Source organism: Lynx rufus, unplaced genomic scaffold (assembly GCF_022079265.1).
Source record: "Lynx rufus isolate CCGP_SWC_20201006 ecotype Redwood Valley unplaced genomic scaffold, mLynRuf1.p SCAF_5, whole genome shotgun sequence".
Taxonomy (NCBI): Eukaryota; Metazoa; Chordata; class Mammalia; order Carnivora; family Felidae; genus Lynx; species Lynx rufus.
The window spans coordinates 87007522-87027917 of record NW_025814867.1 but is presented as its reverse complement, the minus strand read 5'-3'; the positions used below and the strand labels follow the sequence as shown (position 1 = coordinate 87027917).

Here is a 20396-nt window from a genome sequence, read left to right as displayed (position 1 = left end):
ATGGAGCCAGACAGGACTCAGATAAAACTTGACCCCAGGTGAGTGAGGGCAGCAGGCCCAGAGCCAGGAGCCAGGTGCTAAGCCGTGGAGGCCCCTATCTCATTGGACTGTCCCTCCCTCCCTCTTAGGTCCTTTGGCTCCCAGGACACAGAACGAGGCAGACTAATAATGGTTTGGCTGTCTCCAAGGTCCTGTGGGTTTGGGCCAGTGTGTGATCTTTCAGAGCCTTGGTTTTGTCCCTCGACTGGGAACAGAAAAGTCTCAGAGGTAGGGGCTGTGAAGGGCATGCACAGAGCCCCATCCAGCTGTGGACTCACCCCTGGTGCTAAGGGTCCACTCTTTCTGTGAGGCTCTGCTCTTTCTCTATTGTCAGCCACTGGACTGCTGCCCCAGTGGAAGTGGAGAGAGTGAACTGTGGGCCCTTTGGGCACCTAGGCCAATCCTGCCCCTGGCCTAGGCGGCACCTGCCTTACACACTAGCCTGGGCCAATTTCCTCTAAGAACCAGGGCGCCAAGGGGAAATGTACAAGCAGCCCAAACTCAGGAGTGTTTGAGGGAGTGTCAAATAACTGATGTTCCTTCTGGTCCCTCCCCGCCTCCCCAATCCTCATATTCTGAATATAGGTTGGTGTCTCTACAGGTACACGGCAGATCTTCTGGAGGTGCTGAAAACTAATTTCAGCATCCCCTCTGCCTGCTTCTCTCTCGCTCCCACTGCTGCCCAACTTCTGAGAGGTAAGTCAAGGCCCCTCCCCAGAGAGAACCGAAAGGAGGACATGAGCACCCTGGCAGGAAGCTGGGACAGCTGAGGGAAGCTGAAGACAGGTGGTCCTGAGCTGGCCAGCCTGGAGAGTATCTACATATCATGGTTAAGGCCTTGGGGAAGAACAACCCCTTAAGGAGCCAATAGGCCAAAAGAAGGGCATGACCACCTAGCCAGGGAGATACAGCTGCATGTTGGGCCTCCCACAAACTCCAACCTCAAAGCTCATTCAAGTTGGGGACGCTGGCTTGGAGCGCTTTTTCAAATCCCGGAGCCATCCAGGGAATCGAGATGGTGCCTAAATGATGCAAGACCCAACAAATCCCCTAGGGGACTGTATAAGAGCCGCTTTGGGAAAGGGTCTGCATCATTCTAGAGGGGTGGTTATTATGAATAATGTTCTTAACACTTAGGGGAACCTGTACAAATACTCTGACGGTGTTGGACAACTAGATCTTATACTGAATCGCTTTTGAACGTGAAAAGCCATTTATTTCCTGGCCACCTAAAATATGACAACCAGATGACCCTAGAACCGTTATAGCAAATGTGGCTCCCGTCCATATTTTATTTTGTCTTCCTACGGCATGATTAACCACCTCTCAGACTTTCATGAATAGGAGTCTGTGTCTCTATGGAATCCTTACTTTTTTTTCCCCAGCCTCCTTCTTGATGTCGTCACCTCAGTGCATAGACTTTCCGAACAACAGGATGTGGTCAGTGTGGATTAGAAGGCAGACACGGGCATGTGCTTGGACAAAGCCTTGTTTCAGAGCAAATGACAACTGCTGGGGTGTCCAGAGAGGCTTTGCAGCTGCTGTGGGGTTTGTGCCAGTAGGTAGCTGCCGCGTCCGGCTCCAGGAGCCTCTTGTTCAGAGTGCGGCTCTTCCCTTAGATGAGCAGTTGTCAACCAGAGGCAATTTTGTCCCCCAGGGAACTTCTGGCAATGTCTAGAGACAGTTCATTTGCCACAGCTAGAGGGTGCTATTGGCACCTGGTGGGGAGAGGCCAAGGATGCTGCCCTGAATACAAAGGAAAGCCCCCCACAACAAGGAGTTGTCTTGGCCAAAGTGTCAATAGCGCTGAGGTTGAGAAACCCTGCCTCACACAGTAAAAATCGATCTCACATGGCTTTGCCGCGGAATGTGCGAATGGGAGCACCAAGGATGTTCAAAGCAGGGAGACCATACTGGGTCCGGTAGTCTTGCGACCTGCCTGTTTGCTGGGGGGGAGGGCGTGGAATGTCGGAAGAGGTAAGCAAACTGGAGCGTGGAGAGCAGGCAGTGGGCACTGCTGAGGTGGTGGTGGAGGCAGAATGAGCAGGCAGATTCTCCACACACCGAGGAGCTTGATCTGGCAGGATTCCAGGTCGCTGGTGAGGAGGCAGAGGACAACTGAGAGGGCTGGACAGGTGAGGTGGGGCCTGATGAGCGGCAGGCAGAGAAGTTGTACTTTATCCTGTGGAGAGAAGGAGCCGGTGAGGGCTCTAGACTGGGAGGGGCTAGAGATCGCTTCAAGGTAATTAATCAGTAATCAGGATGGACTTCAGGGAAGAAGAGCCTTGAGAAGCAGGGGCATAAATTGGAGGTTATTGCCCCAGCCCAGCATGAGGAACAAGAGTCTGAGCCAGAACAGTGTCAGGGAAAGGAAGTTTGGAAGACAAAGGTTATCTAAAGAAAGAGCAGGCAATCTGGTCAATACCGATACAAGGTGAGCGAAGGAAAAAGAGACCGTGACGGAAGCGAAGGAAAAAGAGACCTGGGGAGCTGGGCAGGGTGATGACATGACACTGAGAGTCAGGAAGCCAGGAAGAGGCACCCACTGAGGATGTGGCAAGAACCCTTCCTCCTCTGTTAGTAAACCGTTGCTCCTTAAATTCGATGCCATTTAAGAAAAAGCTATTTTGGAAGAACTGTGGAACCTTTCAGTAATCTGGGTTTTTTTAATGTTTATTCATTTATTTTTGAGAGAGAGAGAGAACACAAGCAGGGGAGGAGGCGGGGGACACGGAATCTGAAGCAGGCTCCAGGCTCCGAGCTGTCAGCACAGAGCCTGATGGGGGGGCACAAACTCACGAGCTGTGAGATCATGACCTGAGACGAAGTTGGACGCTTAACCGAATGAGCCACCCAGGTGCCCCCAAAAATCTGTTTTTGAAATGCCTGTGATATGATTGCAATTGTAATCCCTACAGGATTTTTTTTTTAACGGGCTGATCCAAACATTTGTGTGAAAGAGTGAAGGGCCAAGAAAAGCCAAGACAATTTTGAAAAAATGCAAGGAGCGTACCTGCCCTCCCAGGGATTAAGGTTTACAAGAAGACTAAGCCATGAGGCAGTAAGTGCAAGGGTCCAAACAAGTGGAAAATGGAACAGAACAGAATGCCCAGAAAGAGAGCCCACTGGGGAATGTGCTCTATGACAGGACATTACACACCTCAGCGGACAGAATGGACTCTTCAGGAAGTTACCTGGACTATGTATCTGTCCCTATTGCAATATAGCTCCAAAGTATCTTCAATCCACACGGCTTAAATACCTAAATGTAAAATGCAAACTTTTTTACAAAAGAAAATACAGAAAGGTATCTTTATGATCGGGAGTAGAGAATTTCTTAAATAAAACACAAAAAAGCACAAATGATCATGGAGATTGGCTACATAAACAAACAAACAAACTTCTATATAACTATAAACACTATAAACAATGCTAAAAGCCAAACCATAGACTGGGAGAAGATATTTTCAAGCCCTAACCAACAAGGGATAAGTAGTCAGTATAAGAAAAATTACCCAATAAAAGTTGTGTAAAATATGTGAACAGATAGTTCATAGCAGAAGAAACACTAATGACCAATAAATATACAAAAAGATATTCTATTTTGTTAGGATTTAAGGAGCCCTGAATTAAACAATGGCACGTCATTTGACTACAATGAATTTGAGGTAACAGTGAGCACTCGTGGGCCGCTGGTGGGAGTATAATGGGGACAACCACTGTGGAGACTGATTAGCTGTCTACAGCACTGAAGATGCTCATCTCCTCCAACCCAGAAATTCTGATTTTAGATGTATGCATAAAGGAACTGTCCTAGGGGCACCTGCATGGCTCAGTCTGTTGAGCATCCCACTCTTGATTTCAGCTTAGGTCATGATCCCAGGGTCTTCGGATCAAGCCCTGCATTGGGCTCTGCCTTTAGTATGGAGCCTGTTTGGAATTCTATCTCCCTTTGCCCCTCTCCCTGGCTCACTCTCTCTCTCTCTCTCTCTCTCTCTCAAAATAATAAATAAATAAATAAATAAATAAATAAATAAATAAATAAAATAAGGGAACTCTCCTATGTGTGCTAGGAGACATGTCCAAGAGTACATATTGAAGCATTTGTTTATCATATGAGAATAATATCATGAAAATAATGTTGTGTGGAAAAAAGCATTTTGCAGGATGATGCCATTTATATAGATTTTTTATTAATTAATTTATTAATTAATTAATTTATTTATTTATTAAGTGGGTTTCACACCCAGTGTGGAGCCCAACACAGAGCTTGAACTCACAACTCTGAGATCAAGACCTGAGCTGAGATCAAGAGTGGGAAGCTTAATCAACTGAACCACCCAGGCACCGCCATACAGATTTTTTTAAATACAAAGCAATATAGTATGTTGAATATGCACATATGTTGTGAAAAACTAAAACGTAAATGAAAAAGATATACACTAATTTCAGAACAGTAGTTAGCTCTGAGAGGTGAGGTGTGGAAGGGAAAATGATCCAGGGGGTGTGTACAGGGGCCTTCAGATACATCTGTAATGTTTTTTTTTCTAAAAATAACTTTTGAGGCAAAATTGGCAATATTGTAACACTCTTTAAAATGGGTTATGGGTATATTCATGTTTGCTCTATTCTCTTTATTTTTGAAATTTTTGTAATTTAATAAATTATTTTAATTTATAAAAAACCATTTTTGACAGGCTGTGATGAGATGTTCGTTTTAAAAGTATAAAATTTTATTATACTATAACATTATACTATTGTAGTAATATAATATGTATGCACTTTAACCAGGGTGTTTTTTAAAGCTACTTTTTATTGAACAAATACTACATGCCAGGTGCTGTGCTAAGAGGTTAATGAGAGAATGAATAACCTGTCCAAGGTCAAGAGCAAGTAGTAAGTGGAATTTTTCTCTGAACTCTGATTCCAGAAACTGTGTTCTTAACTTCCATGAAAACAAAATGCAAAAATGAAAATAACTTTTGGTTAGGAACCAGCTGGAATTATGGATCATACTCTTCCAAAATTTTAATGTCCTTATATCGTTTTCATTATTTAAAAAAAAAAGTAATCTTCACTATTTCAGAGACAGTGGGACATTTGCTAGTTGCTAAAGGTATAATTGTATTCAAAATGGCCAGTTAGACAAGCATTTCCCACAGTGTGTCCCTTGGAGTACTAATCTCAAGTAGTGCTTCATGAACACAGAATCTACAAAAATAAGTTTTGTAAAATCTGTATTCTATAACCTCCAGTAGGAAATTAACAGTGTAAATCAGATTAAAAAGTTGAGTACGGGAAGAAACAGGTTTAATTTTGTTTAAGGCATTTCCACAAATCCTTTGGCCATAGAACAGTTTTGTCCCATAATATCTGTTAAGATGCGAAAAAATAAGATCGGGGACGATCTTCAAAGAAGATATATGAGTTTCATGGAGAGCAGGAGCTCTCTTTCTTAGCTTTTGTGCTGCGGCAGTGAATACAAGAGCCTGCAGATGGCAGAAGTATGAGAAAGAATATAAAGTGCCAAAGCCAGCAGTTAGAAGAGATTACAAAAGCATTTGGGTACTGAACAGTCAGAATATGCCCCCAACCCACCTTCATAAACTGAAACAATTTTTTAGGGTTGCATTTGATTATTTATAGCATTCCACATTCCTTTCCATAGTCATGTGAACGCACACCAAGAGTCAATGTGGGCCTAGCCAGAAACCCCTGGATTTAAATCCCAGCCCCATAACTTCCAGGTTGTGTGACCATGGCCAAGGTGCTTAACTCTCTAAGCCTGGTTTCCTGGAAAAGGCTATAAAATGGGGATGATCCATAGGAATTCTCATGGGGTTATTTCTTTCATTCAACAAATAGCCACAGTTGCTGTTCCAGGCACTTAGAGATGGAACAGAGAACAAACAAGCTTGACAAAGTCCCTGCCTTCTTGGAGTTTACACAGTTGGGGGAGGGGCGCAGGAGAAGGCAGCAGAAAATAGGCAAGTAAATAAATATGTAAATAACTTCACCGTGAGAGGCAGATGGGGACAATAGCACCCTCGGAGAAGGCTGGCTGAGAAGGGGCACTTGAGCGGAGAGCTCAGAGAGGAGAAGCCAGCCACAGGCAATTCAGGGAGAAAAGCTGAATGGGCAGAAACCAAGTGCTACCAAGTTCTGGAGGTGGGCACAGCTTCTATGGCTATCGGGAGGCTGAAGGAGGGGTAGGGAAATCCCAAACCTCAATAAACAGAGAAGAGTTGAGCTGGTGTTTGAGATTGGAAAACACAGGGTGTGGGAGAGGATGAGGGATCAGTGCCCGAGACCTAGGGACAGAGGTCAGGAAGGGGACCGTGGTTCTGGGCGTCAAGGTGGGGCAGATTTTCAAGGAGGAGGGAGCAGTCAAGACAGTTAAGACTGGGAAAATGAAAAAAAAAAAAAGTGGTGGGGGGGTGGGCGGTGCATCAGGGTGGCTCAAGTGGTTAAGGGCTGACTTCGGCTCAGGTCATGGTCTCATTTATGACCATGGTTCGTGGCCAGATTCCTGAGTTTGAGCTCTGCTTCAGGGTCTGTGCTGACAGTTCAGAGCCTGGAGCCTGCTTTGGAATTTGTGTCTCCCCTTCTCTCTGCACCTCCCTAGTTTATGATCTGTCTCTGTCTCTGTCTCTCAAAAATAAATAAACATTAAAAAATAAATAAAAAAAGAAGAAGAAGACAGTGAAGACTGGGAAGGGCTTTGGCCTTGAATGGCTTTTGAAAGGGCTCTCCCCAAGCTGGTGAGGACAAGGTCAAGGAGGGGTGGGGAAGTCAGGCCCTGAGCGACCTCCAGCAGTGACTTACCTTTCCAACAACGGACATGAGTTTTTAGAAATCTACTGAATTAATTTTGGTATCTGCCTATCTGGACTTTATCTTTTGTGAGTATTTTTTTTTAACATAAATATTTCCGTTGTAAAAACTAATTCAGATTCAGTAAATCTGAAAATCCAGAAAAGTAGAAGGAGGAAGAGCCATCTATACTCCCGCCACTCAGAGACAGGCACTGCAAATACCTTGGTGTTAGTCCCCCCCCCCTTTTTTTTTAATGTTTTATTTATTTTTGTGAAAGAGATAGAGAGATCACAAGCGGGGGAAGGAAAGAGAGAGAGGGAGACACAGAATCCAAAGCAGGCTCCAGGCTCTGTTGGAGCTGTCAGCACGGAGCCCCACATGGGGCTGGACGAACAGTGAGGTCATGACCTGAGCCAAGGTTGGCCGCTTAACCAGCTGCACCACCCAGGCCCCCCCAGTGTTAGTTCCTTTTTCCACGCTTTTATTTAGCATTAGTTGAAATCATGCCATACCTCCAATCTTATGTCCTGTTTTTAGAAGCATGACATCATATGAATTTTTTCACATTATTATATATTTGACAAAATGTGCCCTTTTAAAAAAACATAGTTTTGTTATAAAATACAGATTTGTTATTGAATAATTGAAAACGATAGAAAAGAAGGGAAAAATCACCTATTCTTGTCACCCAAAGACAGCATATTTAATATTTTCTTTTAATATTTCTAGGCGTTTTTCTGTGAAATGATTTTTTTTTAATTTTTTTTTTTAATTTTTTTTTTCAACGTTTATTTATTTTTGGGACAGAGAGAGACAGAGCATGAACGGGGGAGGGGCAGAGAGAGAGGGAGACACAGAATCGGAAGCAGGCTCCAGGCTCTGAGCCATCAGCCCAGAGCCTGACGCGGGGCTCGAACTCACGGACCGCGAGATCGTGACCTGGCTGAAGTCGGACGCTTAACCGACTGCGCCACCCAGGCGCCCCTGTGAAATGATTTTTTAATGTTTTTATTTTATCAATGTAGTATGTGAACATGGTTAAAATTTCTAATAATACACAAGAGCTACTAATGCAAATCAATCAGTCCTCTGCTCTATCCATTCTCATTTCTAGTCTTCCTCCTTTTTTAGCTAATGGTTCTTCTGGTAGTTACCTTCCGATCACCCATATGTGCACACCATTGTTTCCCGGAGGATCAATTTTGGGCATCATCTGTGGCTGCCTTTACGATACATAAGGCTTCAGCACACACAGCACGGAACTTCTCCCATTCTCTCCATACAATTATGTTAATATTTTTGGTTGGTTATCTTTATAGATTTACTATCCATTTAGTTTATTTCTTTTTTTTTTTTATGAAATTTATTGACAAATTGGTTTCCATACAACACCCAGTGCTCATCCCAAAAGGTGCCCTCCTCAATACCCATCACCCACCCTCCCCTCCCTCCCACCCCCCATCAACCCTCAGTTTGTTCTCAGTTTTTAACAGTCTCTTATGCTTTGGCTCTCTCCCACTCTAACGTCTTTTTTTTTTTTTTTTCCTTCCCCTCCCCCATGGGTTCCTGTTGAGTTTCTCAGGGTCCACATAAGAGTGAAACCATATGGTATCTGTCTTTCTCTGTATGGCTTATTTCACTTAATATCACACTCTCCAGTTCCATCCACGTTGCTACAAAAGGCCATATTTCATTTTTTCTCATTGCCACGTAGTATTCCATTGTGTATATAAACCACAATTTCTTTATCCATTCATCAGTTGATGGACATTTAGGCTCTTTCCATAATTTGGCTATTGTTGACAGTGCTGCTATGAACATTGGGGTACAAGTGCCCCTATGCATCAGTACTCCTGTATCCCTTGGGTAAATTCCTAGCAGTGCTATTGCTGGGTCATAGGGTAGGTCTATTTTTAATTTTCTGAGGAACCTCCACACTGCTTTCCAGAGCGGCTGCACCAATTTGCATTCCCACCAACAGTGCAAGAGGGTTCCCGTTTCTCCACATCCTCTCCAGCATCTAGAGTCTCCTGATTTGTTCATTTTGGCCACTCTGACTGGCGTGAGGTGATATCTGAGTGTGGTTTTGATTTGTATTTCCCTGATAAGGAGCGACGCTGAACATCTTTTCATGTGCCTATTGGCCATCTGGATGTCTTCTTTAGAGAAGTGTCTATTCATGTTTTCTGCCCATTTCTTCACTGGGTTATTTGTTTTTCGGGTGTGGAGTTTGGTGAGTTCTTTATACACTTTGGATACTAGCCCTTTGTCCGATATGTCATTTGCAAATATCTTTTCCCATTCCGTTGGTTGCCTTTTAGTTTTGTTGGTTGTTTCCTTTGCTGTGCAGAAGCTTTTTATCTTCATAAGGTCCCAGTAATTCACTTTTGCTTTTAATTCCCTTGCCTTTGGGGATGTGTCGAGTAAGAGATTGCTACGGCTGAGGTCAGAGAGGTCTTTTCCTGCTTTCTCCTCTAAGGTTCTGATGGTTTCCTGTCTCACATTTAGGTCCTTTATCCATTTTGAGTTTATTTTTGTAAATGGTGTGAGAAAGTGGTCTAGTTTCAACCTTCTGCATGTTGCTGTCCAGTTCTCCCAGCACCATTTGTTAAAGAGGCTGTCTTTTTTCCATTGGATGTTCTTTCCTGCTTTGTCAAAGATGAGTTGGCCATACGTTTGTGGGTCTAGTTCTGGGGTTTCTATTCTATTCCATTGGTCTGTGTGTCTGTTTTTGTGCCATAGTTTATTTCTTATTCTGCCAACCAGGGCAGTATTTCTTGATTTTCCATTTTGTGAGATAAAGATATTAGTGCCCCACTCTTTCTTCCAACTCTTTTCTACCTTTCTCTCCCCAAACATGGTTATAATTTTACTGGGCTAATTTTGCAATCTTCTTTGCCGACATAAGATTTTTTTAGGTATAAGTTACATATAGTAAAGGATAATGATCTCAAGTATGTAATATGATGCATTTTTACTTATGTGTAAATCTGTGAAACCAGCATCTCGGTCAAGAAAATGGAACCTTCCAGCATCCAGTAGGGTCTTTCGTGCTCCCTCCTTAGTTCATATGCCTTCTAATACCACTATTCTTTTTTTTTTTAATTTTTTAAAAATGATTTTATCTTTGAGAGAGAGAGACAGAGCACTACTTGGGGAGGGGCAAAGAGAGAGGGAGACACAGAATCCAAAGCAGGCTCAGGGTCTGAGCTGTCAGCACAGAGCCCAGTGCAGGGTTAGAACTCACGAACGGCGAGATCATGACCTGAGCTAAAGTTGGACACAACCGACTGAGCCACCCAGGCGCCTGCCTGAGACCACTATTCTAACCTCTACCTCCTCTATGGATCATTTTTCCCTATTCCTCAATTTATATAAACAGACAGTTTATCAAACAGTATGTACTCTTGTGTCTGGCTTCCTTCCCTCACCATTATGTTTTTAAGATTGATCCATTCTGTTGCCTGTTTATTCTTTTTAATTGCTGTGTGATATTCTATTATGGGAATGTATCACAATTTACAATTGACCTTTGAACAACATGAGTTTGAACTGCATGGGTGCACTTAACACAAGGATTTTTTTTTTTTTAAGTTTATTTATTTTGAGAGAGAGAGAGAGAGAGAGAGAGAGAACCAGGGAGGGGTAAAGAGGGAGGGAGAGAGAGAGAGAAAGAGAGAGAGAGAATCCCAAGCAGGCCCTGCACTGTCAGCGCAGAGCCCGATGTGGGGCTCAAACTTAAGAACCATGAGATCATGACCTGAGCCGAAACCAAGAGTAGGATGCTTAACCAACTGAGCCACCCGGGCGCCCTTATGAGGATTTTTTTCAATAAATATATGTATAGTAGTGCATATATATTTTTTCTTCCTTATGATTTTCTTCATAACATTTTCTTTTCTCTAGGTTACTTTATTGTAAGAATACAGAATATAATACACATAACATACAAAATAAGTGTTAATTAACTATGTTATCAGTAAGGCTTCTGGTCAACCGTAGGCTATTAGTAGTTAAGTTTTGGGGAAGGCAAAAATTATACGCAGATTTTCAACTGTGCATTGTTCAAGGATCAACTGTATTTATTTGTATTCTTGTTGAATCAATATGAGCTATTTCCAGTTTGGGCCATCATGAATAGTGCTGCTCTGAGCATTCTTCTGGTGATTATAAGCACTCATTTCTATTGAATAGGTGTCCAGAAGTGGAATTTCTGTGTCATAGGGTAGGTGTATGTTTAGCTTAAAGGCATACTACCAACTGCTTTCCAAAGTCATTGTGCCACTCCCAGCTGAAATATATGAGAGTTCCCTTTTTTCCTTATCCTCATCAGCACTTGGAATCATGAGTCCTTTTAATTTTAGCCCTGTTGGTGGGTATATAATGGCATCTCACATTTGTATTACCCTGATGACTGTTGACATTTAGCGCCTTTTATGCTTCTCAAACATTGAGGTACTTTTTTTCGTGACGTAACTGTTTAGGTCTTTTTTTTTTTTTTTCTTCATTTAAAAACATTGTGTTGTCTTTTTCTTACTGATAGGAATTCTTTATATATTACAGATACAAGTCTTTTGTTGGATATCTGTATTGCAAGTACCTTCTCTCAGTCTGAGATTGTCTTTTCATTCTCCTAATGGTTTCTTTCGACAAATAAAAATGTTTAATTTTAAGAAAGTCCAATTTATCGATTTTTAAACTTATGGGTCGTGCTTTTGTGTCCTATTTTAAAAGATCTTTGCCTAGCTCAAAGTCATGAAGATATACGTCTCTGTTTTCCTCTAAAAACTTTATTGTTTTAACTATCACATTTAGGTGTTTTTGTATGATATGAGGGAGCAGTCAATGTTCTTTTTTATCCCCCAAAGGATATCCAGATAACCCAGAACTCTTTCTCAAAAAAAAAACCACTCTTTTCCCCATGAATTGTAGTGGAAATTTTGTCGTAAATCAAATAACCATATATGTGGGGTCTGTTAATGCATTTTTTTTTGTTTTTTTGAATGTTAATAAGTTATTACTCTTCTCAAGAATTATTACATATTCTTTACAAAGATTTTTTTATGGCACAAATTTTTCAGATCTCGATAATTAATATTCAGTTAGGTACTTTATTTAATAATTCCAATATTGTTGGGCACTTGAGTTGTTTATAACTTGGGGCTATTAGTCAATATATTATAAACATTATCTTTTAATGGAGCAAAAATAATATATCACAGTTATTTTGCTGTTATCTGACGACTAAGCAGATTGACTATTTTCCCACATGTCCTGAACTGTGTTAATATCTTTTTCCATTTATTTGCAAGTGTCCTGTTTTTGTTATCAGTTCTCTTTATCTAATAAAGATCTTAAACTTGAGTACACATTTATTAAAAAGCTTTTTCCCTCAGTCTGTTTGCTGTCTATTTCTTTTAAACACTTACAAAGAAGTTTACACACTTCATATTAAATTTGACCATCATTCTCTTTGTGATTTCTCAGATTACTCCTAAACTTAAGAAGGTTTTCCCTCTCCAAAATCTTCATGAAAATACAATTCTCTCTCTTTTTTTTCTCTCAATTTTTCCTGTTTGATTTTTTTTGTTTCTTTTTTTTTTTTTTTTTTAACTTACATCCAAATTAGTTAGCATATAGTGCAACAATGATTTCAGGAGCAGATTCCTTAGTGCCCCTTACCCATTTAGCCCATCCCCCTTCCATAACCCCTCCAGTGGCCCTCAGTTTGTTCTCCATATTTATGAGTCTCTTCTGTTTTGTCTCCCGCCCTGTTTTTATACTATTTTTGTTTCTCTTCCCTTATGTTCATCTGTTTTGTCTCTTAAAGTCCTTATATGAGTGAAGTTATATGATTTTTGTCTTTCTCTGACTGACTAATTTCACTTAGCATAATACCCTTCAGTTCCATCCACATCGTTGCAAATGGCAAGATTTCATTCTTTTTGATTGCCGAGTAATACTCCATTGTATATATATAGCACATCTTCTTTATCCATTCATCCATCGATGGACATTTGGGCTCTTTCCATACTTTGGCTATTGTTGATAGTGCTGCTATAAAAATGGGGATGCATGTGTTCCTTCGAAACAGCACACCTGTATCCCGTGGGTAAATGCCTAGTAGTGCAATTGCTGGGTCATAGGGTATTTCCATTTTTAGTTTTTTGAGGAACGTCCATACTGTTTTCCAGAGTGGTTGCACCAGCTTGCATTCCCAATCCTGTTTGATTTTTAAAGACATCCCTTTAATCTATCTAGAATTATCATGATATATGACAGACTTAATGGGTATCTCCATGAGTGTTTGAAGTACTCATTTTTGTTGTAAAGGGTAAAATCATATTTAAAAATCCTCTGATGTTTATATTTTAAAAGTTTTGAAGAGGAGAAGGTAAAGTCTTTTTAGTAAAGGACTGCAACCAGTTTTTTAATGTCCAAACCTTGTTTGTTATCCTCTGACCATTACCAGGTGAGCTTGTTGAAAATGCAGATTTCTGGGTCCATCCCAGATCTATTAAAGCAGCATCTCTGAGGGTGGGACCCAGACATCTAATTTTTTTTTTAATTTTTTTTTAACATTTATTTTTGAGACAGAGAGAGACAGAGCATGAATGGGGGAGGGTCAGAGAGAGAGGGAGACACAGAATCTGAAACAGGCTCCAGGCTCCGAGCTGTCAGCACAGAGCCCGACGCGGGGCTCGAACTCACAGACCGCGAGATCGTGACCTGAGCCAAAGTCGGCCGCTCAACCGACTGAGCCACCCAGGTGCCCCCAGACATCTAATTTTTAACAACGCCTCAAATGACTGCAAGAAACACTAAAGAGAGCTACTGGACCACATTTAAGACTAATTATGAGGCCAACACGAGCCAAATGTCCTTGGAGTCTTTACTTGTATCCATTTCTCTTTTGTTAAATTCCCATCCTAACGTCCCAGTTTCGTGACATAATTTTGAAATCAAATTTAAACGGCTCTAAAGTATATACCATTCATTACATTCTGCTTTAATTATAATGTTAATTGGTCCATGTTTGCTAACATGACACCGTTTACTGGAAGTAGTAAAGTTGAATAGGCCCTGCCAACCTCCTAATTCAAAATTTTTGCTCGTTATGTAAAAACTTGTTTGGTGTCTATATCCTGGTTGAGGTAAGCCTTACCATACCTAGAATCACCTGCTCTAGTCTCCCATCCATTCAGAAGAATGACTACTTTTTAGCTACATGCTAAGGTCTAAGAAAATGCCATTCTTCTGCATGGGTGGAAGCCTAGACCAGATAATTCTAGATATGGTCAAGCAATTTAGATCCAAGTGAGAAAGCCCACACCTCCTGCCCCTCATCCCTGGTCTTTAGTTAACAAGAGTCTGTCTTCTCTTTCTACTTTAGCCTTGGGCCCTGCAGAAATTGCCCTCACAGTCATTATGACTCTGCTTGCCCTGGGCTCGGTCACCATCTTCGTGGAGGATGCTGTCTACCTGTACAAGAACACCCGTTGCCCCATCAAGAGGAGGACTTTGCTCTGGAGCAGCTCTGCACCCACGGTGAGGGCCTTGTAGCTGCCCTTTGGGAGGGACTGAACAAGAGACAGGAACCATTCTGGGAATTCCTCTAAACTCAGCATTTCAAGCCAACAAAGGGTTGCCTGCCTCTACTCACTTAGGATGGGGGTTTGTAATGCGATCTCCATTTGCAGTCAGGACACCCTGCCTGGATCAACAGGCAGTGGGACACAGCTTGAATTCTTGAGTTCTTTGAATTCTCAGAGACAGCTAGAGAAACTGCTCACCCCACCAGCAGCCCCACTCACTACCTCCCCACCACAGGATCATTGTTAAAAGCAAGCTTCCTTCCTACACAGGCAAGCAGTGGTTCCTCAGACGGGAGGGAGGCAAAGAATTTTCTTTCCCACGGGGACAACTCAACTCTATCCTTGCATTATAGACCTTTATAACCCACTCTGGTAGCCATTGTATAGGTCTCTGACTTGTTCCTAGGCCATAAGATTAGACTTCCGTTTCCTTGTGGTAAGGTCTGTGTGTGTGTCTGGAGCGGAGAATGGAGCCCTCGAGGTCCTTTTCTAGCAGATGACACCTGCCTGGGCCATCTCAAGTCATCAGAGATGCTCTAGTAACATGTGGCATCGAAAAGGAAGGGCTGGATCTGGATCCAGTTCCTCCCAAGGATGAACTCGCCTACTCCTACTCCGGGGATATGGGATGAGATAGTCTTCAAAATGACATTTTGACTTACAGTGACCAGCTGTCTCTAACCCTAGGTATAGAAGGAACTGACTACTAAATTAGAAAGGAAAATTAGTTGATTTGATTGTTCTTCCAGATGGCCACTTTTAAGTAATGCTGCCTCATGTGTTCGGGTTTTGCTTCCTTGAGTTTTGCCACAAAAATTTGAGAGGGTGAGCACAAAGACTCCCTTCTTGCCCCAACCAGCTTCTTGCTTGCCTTCAAGCAGGTCGTGTCTGTGTTCTGCTGTTTTGGTCTCTGGATCCCTCGTTCCCTCATGCTTGTAGAAATGGCCATAACTTCGTGAGTGTCCTGCCCCACCCCCAGCTCTGAGGTGGGTACCCTTTTGCTCCCCACTCACCCAGGACTCCAGAGTCTGCATCTTCTTTTATCCCCTATCCCTTCCGTAAATCCCTGCAAATCAATTGATCATGAGTCTAGCCCCTTTCAACTTGTGCTAATCCGGGTCTCTTGAACTTCTGCTTCTCTTCATCTTCAGTCACCATTTTGTTCACATAGGCTCAAATTCCCCTCTTCCTCAGCCCCTGGACCCTGTCCTCTCCCTCTTGCTGGCTCACACATTCCAAATTCCTGGTCCCTACTGGACCCCCCCCCCCCAGTGAGCCCCACCTCCCCTTCACCCTTTGCAGTCTATATGTCTTTGGCAGCAAAGGGGTATCCCCTTACCTGGCCACCTCCCCCTCTGTGAAGCTCACCTCTACTCCCACTCCAGGTTTTACTCAGTATACTTTTATCTGCTGATGCTGGTCATGGTGGAAGGCTTTGGTGGGAAGGAGGCAGTAATAAGGACACTGAAGGACACTCCGATGATGGTCCACACTGGCCCCTGCTGCTGCTGCTGCCCCTGCTGCCCCCCACTCATGCTCACCAGGTAAGGTGGGAGGGAGAGGCAGAACTGAGGAACAGGTTAGCCTCTCTCTTCACTCTCACAAGAGTCTCTGTGGCTCCCTTAGCCCTGCTTCAAGCCTCTTGGAATCAGGTTTGTATGGGACAGAGCCAGTGGCGAAAGGGCGGGCATCCCGCAGCCAGCACCCACACATTAGGCACCCACCCAGGGGTGAGGGGAGCAGAGGAAGGAGAACTCCAGTTTCCATCACTTAGGCTCACTGCTGCCTACACACTTTACCACACTGGACTTTGGGCTACTTACTTGTCTCTTATGCCCATTTTGGTTAAAGAGGTTGGGGTCAACTTTCTGATAGTCCTTGCTCAAAGGGCAGCATTCTGGTCAGATGAGTGGGAGGCAAGAAGGTTCCCAATGCTCTCGACATTCTGGCTTCTTCCTACGTCCCCATCCATTTAGCCATTTTGGTGTCTATTATGACAGACAAGCTTCAGCCCAGGATCCCAGTGAGGGAGCTGGAAGGTCTTCTTGAGGTGGACACTTTACGGGTTCATGTTCCCAACCCTCTTCTTCCTTTAGGAAGAAGCTTCAGCTGCTGATGTTGGGCCCATTCCAGTATGCCTTCTTCAAGATAACACTGAGCCTGGCGGGCCTGTTTCTCATCCCTGATGGCATCTATGACCCAGCAGATGTAAGCCAGGAGTAAGGGGCAGCAAACTCTAAGACTCAGTTCCTCTGAGCTCTAAAAGGAATAGCTGGAGCCAACATCCCCTGATCCAGGGCTCCACAGACAGGGTAGTCCCGGCAACAGTGTGGCCATAGAAAAGGTAGAGGCTTGGACTCTGGTGGGGAGAGGAGAGTGGAATAGGCCAAGGCTTTGGGGCTTTTTATTTATTTTTTTATTACCTTTCCCACCATGGAAGAGGAGAAATAGAAGGAGAAAATGACTTGCCTTCCTCACTGACTACTTTCTGATCTGCCACCAGATTTCTGAGGAGAGCATAGCTCTGTGGATCAACACCCTCCTCAGTGTGTCCACCCTGTTGGCCCTCTGGTCCCTGGCCATCCTTTTCCGTCAAGCCAAGCTGCACTTGGGCGAGCAGAATATAGGAGGCAAATTTGTTCTGTTCCAGGTAACTAGAATTGGGGTTAGGAGGTGAGACTAATAAAGGCAAAAAGCGGGTCCGGGAATCTTGTTAAGCCTAGGTTTCCGGTGAGATCTGGAAAAGGATCCCTGCCCCTTCCCAGTTTTTGCTTTTCCTGTGCTGTAATAGTTTCCTAGCGCTGCCCTAACAAAATATCACAAACTGAGCGGCTTAAAACAACAGAAATGTATCGTCTCATAGTTCTGGAGGCTAGAAGTCCAAAATCAAGGTGTCAGCCAGGCCACGTTCCCTCTGAAATCTACAAGGGAGAATTCTTCCTTGACGCCTCCTAACTTCTGGTGCTTTGCCAGCAATCCCCGGCTTGCAGCTGCATCACTGATTTTGCCTCCGTTATGACATGGCATGTGTCAGGGTCTTGTGTCTCTTTTCCTCTTCTTAGAAAGACAACAGTATATTGGAATAAGGACCCACCCTACTCCAGCACGTCCTCATCTTAACTGATTACATCTAACTACACCAGAACAATGATGCTCTTTCCAAATAAGATCATATCCTGAGGTCTTGGGGGTTAGGACTTCAACATATCATTTTAGGGGACCCATTTCAACTTGTAACAGATGTATTACCAACCTTGAATTCTTCTACTTTTTCTTTTTTCTTTTCTTTTCTACCCAGTACTTCCTAAAACTCTGTAACCCACCACCACCACTAGCTTCGGCATTATCATAGTTATGAACTACCTACACCACATGCTAGGCACTTTTTGTACATTACATTAGAATTTGCACAACAATCTTTGGAGTCATTATTCTTTCTATTTTACAAAGGAGGAAACTGCGACCCAGAGATAATATTGGGCTTCCTCCGAGGCACATACGTATGGGGCTAAAATTTAAACTTAGATCTGACTCCCAAATCCACCCTCCTTCGCATTACATTGTCTCTTCACCTTCACACCTCTTCTGAAAATTCTCTGCAAAGCACATTTGTTCACTTTTTACACTTTCCATTCTCTTAAGCCCAGATAACTTCCACCAAATACAATGACTTTAAATTTTTTTAATGGTTTTTTTTTTTTTTCATTTATTTTTGAGAGAGACAGAGTACAAGCGGGGGAGGGGGCAGAGAGAGAGGGAGACACAGAATCTGTAGCAGGCTCAGGCTCTGAGCTGTCAGCACAGAGCCAGATGAGGGGCTCAAACTCACAAACTGTGAGATCATGACCTGAGGCAAAGTCAGACACTTAACTGACTGAGCCACCCAGGCGCCCATAAATACAATGACTTTTAATCCAATCTTGTTTTCCTTCTCTCCCCATTCTTTCTGTCTCCTTGCTAGGCCCTTCTTCTACTCCCAAGGCATAGTGACTGCTTTGTAGTCAACAGAGTGATTTCACATAAATTCTCATTTGATCTAAGCAGATGCCTGCAAAATGTGAATTTCCAGGCACATAAGAGGTAGAATTGAAGGAGAGGCCGGAAGAGCCTGAAATGGAGTCAGGGACTGAAAGGGCAGGAAGTATCTGGGCCCCGGAAGCACTTAGGGTCACGCCACAAGGTCAAGGCCCTATGATTGCCGAGCCTGCCTGTGATTATTGTGGGACATGCTGAGTCTGTCTTTAAAAGGATGACGTTTCATAAAAGTGCAGTCAGGGAGGGCAAGTACTAAGGCAAATGGTGTTGCTGGAGCCTCTGGACAGAGATTTTCTTTTTCTTTTTTTCTTTTCTCTTATTGTATTAAAATATACATAACATACGATTTGGTATTTTAACCATTTTTAAATGTACAGTTCAGTGGCATTAATTGCGTTCACATTGTGGTGCAGTCATTATTAGCACCATCCATTTCCAGAACTTTTTCATCTTCCACACAGAAACTCTGTACCCGCTGAATATTAATTCCCCATTTCCCGTGCTGCCCAGCCCCAGGCATGGCAGAGATTTTTCAAAGGGCACCTTCATGGCTAATTGTCCATCATTCTAGGAGCAGGGATCTCAGATACTTGAGCCAGATGGAAATAGTCTCCTCTAACCATCCATCCTTTTCATCCATCGAGTGCTTGTTAGTATCCGTGGCTGAAATGGGGAAATAAACACGAACCCCCAATCAGTTCTTGTTTCTTGTCTCAAACGTTCATAAAATATTGGATAGAAGACAAGATTGTAATTTGCCTAAAGATCAAAACGCCACAAAATTTTACTCAGGTGAGTTTCAACCCTCTGCAACTGCACAGATCTAAAGGTCAGCCGAGCGCACAGTGGAAGAGCAAGCACAGCGGTGGGCCAGCTGGCCGCAGTGCCACCGCCGCCGGGCCCAGCCTGCCCTTGTCTCTCCTCTGGTCCACAGGTGCTCCTCATCCTGACCGCCCTGCAGCCATCCATCTTCTCAGTCTTGGCCAACAGCGGGCAGATTGCTTGTTCACCTCCCTTTTCCTCTAAAATCAGGTCTCAAGGTGAGCACACAGGGATTCCTCTCCCATTCCGGGATGGGCGAGAAGGGAGGGCCAGGGAAGAGCGGACCTTAGAACAGAGGTTGGGCCATCCTGGTTTCTATGCAGAATACTCAGAAATGGATCTCCCAGAAATCCTAGTGAGGCTTTCAGGAGAGAGGGACTTCTCTGACCACACAGAGGAGAGCTATAATCCCAAAGCTTGAGGCCAGCCCTGGTGGCCGACCCAGGAAGCCATGTGCTCAATTGTTAGCTCCTGGGAGAGGAATGGCTGTGGTTTGGAAGCAGAAGGTCAAACTGATACAACACACACAAAAAAGGGTTTAATGTTAGCCTCAGACTGCAGAAGGTAGAGAGCCAAGTTCTGGTTCTGGCTCTACCATTCATCTGGTACGTTATTTACGACAACTTAATATCTCTAGGCTTGGCTTGAGGATAAACTGGAGAAAGTGTTGCTGAACTCATATGCCAGGGCTGCTAGGGGGATACCACCTCTATCATTTAGCATAACCTACATTATATTTCACTCTACACTGCAGTGATGAATTGCCACCTTCTCATACTGGAGACTTTTGTAATGACTGTGCTGACACGCATGTACTACCGAAGGAAAGATAACAAGGTTGGATATGAGCCTTTCCCTTCCCCAGACCTGGATTTGACTTCAAAGCCTGAGGTGGACAGTTTGGACAATGAGCCTGTACATATTAAACGGGCACAAGATTTCCTCACTATCCCTCAACCTTGATGGATTCCATCATCAGCACAAGCTGGCAGATTACATTTGACTATAGGAATGAAGGAGAATTATGGACTAGGATGCAATTATTTTGGATCTTGCCTGGAGAAGGTATTTTAGGTTTTATAATAAACA

At 43.4% G+C, this 20396-nt stretch overlaps 1 protein-coding gene across 1 annotated transcript; it reads left to right on the top strand.

Moving 5' to 3' along the window:
• Positions 1-20270, top strand: SLC51A (solute carrier family 51 subunit alpha). The gene is made up of 9 exons (XM_047100430.1): positions 1-38; positions 641-735; positions 14249-14403; positions 15332-15405; positions 15836-15994; positions 16547-16658; positions 16954-17100; positions 19420-19525; positions 20062-20270. The coding sequence occupies exons 1-9, from the start codon at positions 1-3 to the stop codon at positions 20268-20270; spliced, it is 1095 nt and encodes a 364-aa protein (XP_046956386.1).
• The last annotated feature ends 126 nt before the right edge of the window (positions 20271-20396 follow it).

Coding starts and splice junctions, on each gene's coding strand:
- SLC51A (XM_047100430.1), top strand. CDS start 1: ATGGAGCCAGACAGGACTCAGATAAAACTTGACCCCAG. Junction 736..14,248: donor TGCTGCCCAACTTCTGAGAG/GTAAGTCAAGGC, acceptor TTTCTACTTTAG/CCTTGGGCCCTGCAGAAATT. Junction 14,404..15,331: donor GGAGCAGCTCTGCACCCACG/GTGAGGGCCTTG, acceptor GCCTTCAAGCAG/GTCGTGTCTGTGTTCTGCTG.